Source organism: Sinocyclocheilus rhinocerous, unplaced genomic scaffold, assembly GCF_001515625.1.
Source record: "Sinocyclocheilus rhinocerous isolate Xijiao unplaced genomic scaffold, SAMN03320098_v1.1 scaffold289, whole genome shotgun sequence".
Lineage (NCBI taxonomy): Eukaryota > Metazoa > Chordata > Actinopteri > Cypriniformes > Cyprinidae > Sinocyclocheilus > Sinocyclocheilus rhinocerous.
In genome coordinates this window covers 1895914-1904584 of record NW_015636845.1, presented here as the reverse complement: position 1 = coordinate 1904584, position 8671 = coordinate 1895914, and the positions used below count along the sequence as shown (strand labels likewise).

The 8671-nt window shown below is 38.4% G+C and overlaps 1 protein-coding gene across 1 annotated transcript; it reads right to left on the bottom strand.

The window, feature by feature from the left end:
* Positions 1-2050: 2050 nt before the first annotated feature.
* LOC107748166 (sodium/myo-inositol cotransporter-like) lies at positions 2051-8144 on the bottom strand. Its single transcript, XM_016562872.1, has 2 exons — positions 7921-8144; positions 2051-5348 (listed from the first exon to the last, which is right to left on the bottom strand). Exon 2 carries the CDS (start codon positions 5066-5068, stop codon positions 2939-2941), a length of 2130 nt encoding a protein of 709 aa, XP_016418358.1. The 5' UTR covers positions 5069-5348; positions 7921-8144; the 3' UTR covers positions 2051-2938.
* Positions 8145-8671: the final 527 nt, after the last annotated feature.

Below are 8671 nucleotides of genomic sequence, written 5' to 3'. Positions count from 1 at the left end.
TGATTTTATACAGCTAACATGCACTGTATGTTATTGAAATGATTGATTCTCTGCGTGTGTATAGGAGTAATTGTCTTCCTATTGCAGATGGATTAAAATATTTATGCAGAATAATCATTTAAGGGAAAAAACAACAGGACTAAATAACTTTATGCACAATTTTGATGGCATTGTTAATGCAATATCATGTTACTACAAGACAGGGTGATCTCTACAAGACGTTACGGAGCCATGAATGACTGATAAACAAGACTGTAAAATGTCACTTTGAAATGTAGTGGTGTTTGAGTCAACTGTTTGGAATATATGACATATTAATTAAAGATGCAAGTAATTAAACAACATGCAAGTAAATGGCACAATATATCAGATATAATGTCAAATAACCAAGCTCATACAGTTTGTCCTTCTCAAATGAATGTCTTTTTATTCATCCGCAACTATTGATAATAAAAGTAGCAAATGTACAATGTACAAAACATTTGTGTATTTCTGAAAGATCATAGATTGAAAGCAATAAACTCCATATGCATCTTTTTAGCTTATGGAACTCATCACAATGAATCGATAAAGCCAGCTTTCTGGCAACACAAGACATCATAACAAATGTACACACTCTAAACTAAATCGCACGACAGAAATATTTGAAATCCATACACCATTCAATGACAAATGATTCAATACAAACAAAACATGAGCTACTGAAAACAAATAAAACCAAATAAACACAAAACCCTTTTATTGTTATGAAAGGCCATGTTAAAATAAGTACCTCAGAGAGTGACGTTGAATGAAATAATGTAACAGTCCATTACAATTCACATTATTAAACAAAAAAACAACATATACAAATAAGTGCCTTCAAAAAGACAGAACCCCATCATCATTTCACTACTAAATAAATGGATAAATATTCAAAAATGTGGGTGCTGGTTTGAAAATCTGTGGTGTATCCAAAACCAACAATCAATTCCACACCCCTAAGCAAGTAGTAGTAGGGCATTGCCAGAAAAAAAGGTAATATGCAAGTGTCCAATGTGTGCTTAAAGGATGTTCTGTTGGAGCATAAGTCTACTACAAACAACACAAGAAAACTGATCATTTATATTGTAATTTCAAGGAGATCATGTCAGGTTTGGATGATGAGAACAGTGAATCGGAATCAATTAGATAATCGCAACAGTTACTAAACTTTGTAAATTTCATTACAGCTTATGCAGTGGTATGACTGTGCTTTTCTCCCACTGAGATTTAGAATGAATCTACAAATAAGAATAAGATGAGCTGATAGCTGCAAAGAAATAGGAATCACTTCAGTAACATTCAAAAGCACCACAAGAGTTCAAAACCAAACTGTTCATTTGTGGAAAATAAATATAAAAGAATGAATGTCTATAGAACATTTTCTTTTTATTCACCTCTTTTACAAAGAGATTATCTGTACAAAAACGAATTTAAACATATGGAGTGATTTACATGGATTTAATTTATAATGTAAAACAATAGCTCTCCAATGACTTTATCCCAACTTCATTTTAGTTGGAATAATAAAAATTGACTTTTTGAAGGCCCATTTAAAAAAAAATTTTGACATAATTTCTGAATTCAAATGTCATTACATTTAAGGTATTTTCAAGGTATTAATACAACATTGTGAACTTGTACTTAAAAAATAAGTTACATCTGTCTAAAAAATCCCCCACGCCCGTCTCATTTTCACTAAGGCCATCCAGCAGTTCCCCTTTCTCTGAACAAATAGTGCATTCAACAGCAGATCAACAACAGGCAAAGCCTGTTACTGCAGCCACAATCAAATTCTTCTTCTAGAAGAACAAGATACTATTTTGCGCAGCAATCAAAATTAGACATCCCAGTCTTAATGCTTTGGGATCATTCATAATACCAGTTATGATATTAGTTATTAACATATTAATGACAGTGTTCCCCAGCTTTCCTGACTCTTATGGTCATTTAGTAACATCCATATAACCAGTCTGTGCATTTCATAGTTGAGTTGTTTTATAGAGATAACATATCGGAAGTTTTTTTGTTTTTTTTTTACATGTTATATTTACAAAAAGCAATGTCTTCACGGCTCTGCACAAATGCTTATGCTTATGCTCTGCACAAATGCTCTGCGAAAAAGGCATTTTGGTGTTTTTGTCCAATGAAAGTAGCTTTAAATAAAGTAAAGAAAGTACAGAAAATACAGCAAATTGCATATACAGTTACAATTTACATAAATACTCACTTGTATTTGGGAATGTACATTAGGTTTAATCAGATGGCACAACACCTCTATATATCAATAAAAACTCTGACATCATGATACCCACCTATTCTCACTGTAAATTCTTAATTTTCACAATTTCTCTCACATTAAAACTTTGGAAACACTATTCCAGTTACACAGGTGACATATATACAAGTGAGGTCAAGTTTTAGAAATTTGGTAGTCCTAACAGTGTGCATATGCAAAAGACAACTTCCTTACACATTTACGTACCACTATATGTGTGGTCTGTTGAATGAAAAAAATGACTTGAGGCAAAAAAACTGCCCTCATTTCGGTTTGGAGGAGTGCACACATTAAGGCAAAATTCACCAAGGAATAAAAATAGTACATCCTCCTACATTACCTTAGCTCAACCAAGTATAAACCTATAAAAAAGCTACGGTCTCAATAATGCATTTGGTTGACAACATACCACAAAGAGCAGCTGAATATTTTCAAGGAGATTTGACAGAACCAAGGTAAAGGAATAAATAACCTCTATCAGTATGATTCAAAATGCTTAAAGTCCCTAAAAGGAAGTTCTAAAAAGAAAAATAAACCACACTGTAAATATTACAGACCCCAAATGGCTTGTAATAACAAATAGATCATATAAATGTGCTGTCTTTTAGACAGGCCTTATGGTACTGCAAGATCAGCATATTACAAGGAGAAGTACACAAACATGAAAACACCCAGTGAACAGACAAATACCAGGCCTAAGTTAAGTAAGAGCTTGATCTTAGGAGGTTCATGAAGCATTTCACGGACAGCTCCTTCATCTTCTTCAACCACTTTGGGTTCAACAACAGATGTTTTCTCTTTGTGACAACAAATCCAGTCAAACACTTGCAGGCAGCTCTCTTTATCACACTTGCCTTGATTCTTCTGTTTTATAAGATTTGCATGACCATTGGCAAACAGCTCCATCGGTGTGGATGCCTCTGTGCTGGGGGTCATGGGATCTTGCTCACAAGGGGAGGGCATAAGGAGGGTCATGTCAGCCCCATCAAGACATCTCTCCTTCTGGACGTCTTCTGGAACATCTTTCTTGAGAACACCATCGCCGCTGCCATTAGTGAGTTTGTACATCTCCTCTCGTTCACTCACAGGAAGACGCTTAAATTCTTTCAAGCCCCAGATTGTGGTACGCTTTACCTTCTCCTCTTCTGGTGGAGATGTGCACAGACTGACACACACAGCCACCAGCCCTGAGATCCAAAACAGCCCGGCAGCAATGTACATGTAGTGGACATCTGTGATGAAAGCCGGGCGTTCATCCGGCTGGTCACATTTTGGCTCACGATATATGAACACAAGGAGGAGGCGGGCAGTGCCTAGTACGAACCCAGTCATGCCGCCCCAAAATGCGCCGGTCTCATTGCAACGCTTCCAGAAGACTCCAAGTAGAAAAAGGGCAGCAATGGGTGGAGTGAGGTATCCTGCAATTTCCTGGATATACAGGTACATCTGGCCACCTTGCATCTCAATAATGACAGGCACCCAAGCGATGCTGACAGTCACCATGAATAGCACAAAAAACCTGCCGACGACCACCAGCTCACGGGAGGAGGCACATACACGCAGCATTTTATAAATGTCCAGTGTGAAGATGGTGCTAGCACTGTTAAAAATCGAGTCTAGGTCACTCATGAGGGCAGCGATCATCACAGCCATCATCAACCCCCTGAGACCCACCGGCATCACGCTCATAACCAGCCGAGGGTAGGCGACGTTGGAACAGCCAGCCTGACTGCCGCACACAGCCATGCAGTGCTCTGGTCCGATGCATGCCAGCTCATCGGGGAACAATATTCGTGAGATCATCCCTGGAATAACGATGATGAACATGGGAAGGATCTTCAGCATTCCTGCCATAAGTGTGGAGCCTTTGGCATGGGCGATGTTCTTGGCAGCTAACACTCTCTGGACGATGACCTGGTCAGCACACCAGTACCAAATGGATGAGGGTGTTTGACCCAAAATGAAGCCTGGCCAAGGGATGTCCTCATCAAGCGGCCCTCGTAGGAGCTTGAGGGAATCTGGCTTGGGATGGATTCGGCAGGAGTTTGTGTACTGGAAGCTGAAGTTGCTGTTAGCCAGGATGGCTGTGACATTGGGGACTGCCTCCATGTATTTTTCCCGCACCCCTTCCAAACCGCCGACCTTGACCAGGCTGATGATGGTGAGGGTTAACGCACCACCAATCATGAGCACGGCCTGTAGAGTGTCCGTGTAGATCACAGCAGCCAGTCCACCGGTTACTGTCAGCAAGGCGGTCATAGAGATAAGCAAGATGATCGACAGGTAGAGGTTCCAGCCAAGAGACTCCTGGATGAAAAGAGCTCCTGCGTACAAGTCCACTGAGAGTTTAGTAAAGATGTAGACCAGAAGTGAGAGGGCTGCAAAGTAAATCTTTAGCCGCTTGCCCCCATAGCGCTTGGAGAGGTACTCTGGCATGGTGTAAACTCCAGAGTAGATGTAGACTGGGATGAACACCCAACCAAGCAGCTGCAGAAGCAGGATGGCATTGAACTCCCAGGCACCCACTGCAAAACCACTGGCTGCACCAGAACCAGCAAGTCCAATGAAATGCTCGCTGCCGATGTTGCTGACAAACAGTGAGGCACCGATCACCACCCAATTCATAGTTCGACCTGCCAGGAAGTAGCCACTGACAGTGCTATGGTTGGCCTTCCACATCGCGAGCAGACCAATTACAAGCACGAGCACAAAATAAAGTGCAACAACTGCAATATCCGCCGCCTCCATCGCTGGTCCCGTTTTTAACATGTTTAAGCCACTATCACAGTTCAAAATGCAATTGTCTGCTAAACATGTGGTTTATTTGGGTAAAGATGCAAGCAAAAGCACATAAAATCTCTTATTCCTTTGGTTTGCTGTCTTTCTAGAAGGAAACGGAAGCATCCGCCGTCTGTCAGATGAATTTCTATTTGGTTTGTGTTTGGTTTTGATTTGATTGGTTATCCAACGGTGCTCTCATGAAGCACAAGAGTTATTTTGGGGAGGATGTCTCTGGCTTCTGGTCTAGAAATGGCAAGCGTTTACATTCCTGCAAGACAGCAAACAGAGAAAGAAAGAGAGAAACAGGGCATGCATTAGATCAGGTGTGGATCAAAAGACTAAAGCTGATGACAGATTTTCTCCACCCCATTCATTATTACTAGCCATTGACTATAATCACCACTAAACAGGAATTTTGATAAAGATTTTATTTGTAACATTGTTACAGATGTTATTCTGAACAATATAGAAAGATTTACAAAGGCAGAAAAAAGAAATGAAACATTGAATATTTTATAAATGTATTGGTACTGAACAATATTGGATATTTAATTGTGCATTCTCATTTCCCCTATTTTACATTTAGATTAACAGTGTTATTAGTATTTTAAAATATTAAGTGAGGCAAAGTTAAACACTTAAATACAACCTTCAGCAAATCTCAAAATGAATTTAACTGCACATTATAATGTGAAGCTGCCTAAATTAGTATAGACTTTTAATATCAGTGTATCCTTAGAAGAAATTAATAGCAATAAAAAAACTGTTTAATTCACTTTGTCCATTTTCAAATAAGCTATATGATGATAAAATAACAACAAACATTCATCATAATCATTTACTCCTTTTAATCTTTATGACAAGTTTTGTTTAGACTTCACTTTCAACATGTATAAGACATGTCAAATCTTTGTCTCCAATCACCACCTGACTTTAATGCTTGCATAACTTGGACATAGCAAATGTGCCGCATCACTTCCCAATCCACTGCTCTGCCATCTGAAAAACTATACCAGCCAGCTCAGACTTCAGGCACTAATTCCTTGTGAATCATAGGGCAGATTATTGCATAACACTACACTGATTGGTTCTAACCGCTAGTTTAACATCCCATCTAACAGCAAGCTAAAGGTCAGACTGCAAAAGCCCTGACAGCTAGTTTGGTCATATTATTGTTGAGGTTTAAAGCGGAAATGAGAAACAAAGATTTAAAAGTAATCAATGGTAACACACACTAGCAGATGCTTATGCCATTAAGCAAAAAAAAAAAATCAAGGAATGTCAATAAACAATGACTTCTGCCACCTATTGGTATTACTGTGAAATTGCTCCTGTAACTTATTTAAGATGCATATCACATATGTATCGGATGTATGCTGTCAGAACAATGCCAACTCTGTTCCTCTTACAGCCCAACACGGGGAGCCATGTGCCCAACCCTTACCAAACAAAATCCCTTATCACCAATCTAGGTTAAATCCACACAATGAGGAAAAAAATTATTCACATTCCTCTTTACTTTACTTTCCTTTTCATAGCCCAAGCTTTTTATAAACCAGGTCTAGAATTACTGTATACGATGATGATTACAACCGTACCTTTTGTCATGGCTTTATCTATGTATCAAAGCACACCACCATAACACCATGATGCTGTACTTGTATAACACGACCTGTGCTGATGTTATCAGGTTGCATTTGCTCATCAGTGTTGCTATAAATTTAGCATAACTGACAACACATCACAAATGACAAAATATTAAGTCAATACTATAAACAACTTGGTGTTAAAGGGACAGTTAACCTAAATTATGTCATCCTTTTTACTGACATCATATAATTCCCAACTCCATATGACCTTTCTTAAGTGGAACACAAAAAGAGATGTTAGGCAGAATGACAGTCTTGATCACCATTGAGTTTAAAGTATAGAAAACAATACAAGTCAGTCACAAATATTCTACCTAACATCTCCAAGAAAGAGCGGGGGAGTAAATTATGACAATTTTCAGATCCCTTTAAATCTAACAACATCCAGCCAGACTGAGATAATCTCTTTATGGATTCTCTGGTTGGCCAAGAAAAAAAGGAAAGGGACTTGGGATGGGCAAGGAGGAACGTGCTTTAGTAATCAGTGGCAAAGACTATTTTTTTCCACGGAAACGACTTTCAACATATAACTTAAAAATTCAAGACAGTAAGTTAAGTAGTAAAGAAGGAGAGATTTTGAACCTTTTAAGGATGGGTGACAATCTAACCTACTTCAAAAATAAAAAACAAAGCCCTATTACACTGATTATTGACACTCTTGTCGTGTTAGGAAATGTGTCGATTAATTCTGCGTGAAATTTTACGACAGTGAGTGACAGGAGAACAAGCCACTGCGACTCCTGTGGAATTTCTAGAAGCACCGCTCGCTGGAAAGAACGATGCTTTATGCTGTAATGTTTTTATAGTGACCAAGACGGTCATTATTTACTCACCCTCAAACCCAGTACGACCTTCTTCCTCTATCACCATTCATTAAAAAAAAAGGTAAATAATAAAAGTGAATGATTACCAAGCTGTCCTTTTTTTAAAATGAATTTTAAATGACCTATCCATTTAATTCAAGACATATTCTGTGTCATGCCATTTGAAAAACAGCATCTTAAAATAACTTGATTATTTATCTTGCAGATATTTACTACTAAATGACGAAATTCTTCAAATATGGCGCATTTGTACGGTGAAACAAATACAGTCTTTTTACAAGTCCATATTTGCGGGGCTCATTGGTTTAGTTACCTTTTAAAATTCCTGTTTGATCAATACAATAGTTACACTTGAGATACAACTTACCATTTTCATGATACAGTCTTGAAATAAAAAACCGAGCAGCGCGTGTTACTAGAATGAAGGAAGGGCTCCAAGCGATGTGGTCATCTACATCAATTTCTGACAGCTTCAACGCGGAAGGAGGTAGGATATGTTCGCTGTCAGAAAAGGTCTTTAAAAGTTCAGAAATGAAAGATTTCATTCCTTCGGAATGAATGATGCCCCAAACGCGCCTTTTATATATCCACTCTTGCTCTTCCGCTGTAAACGCCCTTGTTGTACATTCGGTGTGACGTGGCGAGGGCAAGTAATTTGCATATTAAACCACGCCTATATCTCACAAGAGTTTATTAGTTAAAAGAGCCTTTGTTTCATGACTTGTCACCTCTTGTAGTCCTTTACTTAAAGGGGTCATATGACGTTCCTAAAAATAACATTATTTTGTGTATTTGGTGTAATACAATGTGATTATGCGGTTTAAGGTAAAAAAAAAAAAAACATTATTTTCCATATAATGTACATTATTGTTTCTCCTCTATGCCCCGCCTTTCTGAAACGCTTCGATTTTTACAAAGCTCATAGTTCTAAAAAGGCGAGGTGTGCTCTGATTGGCCAGCTATCCAGTGCTTTGTGATTGGCCGAATGCCTCAAGCATGTGATGGAAATGTTACGCCACTTAACATACTTCCCACATCATGATGTAGTAGTGATGGAAATTTTGATTCTTTCAAGAGATTCGTTCATTTTCATTGGCTCGAGGTTTAGTCATTCTTTG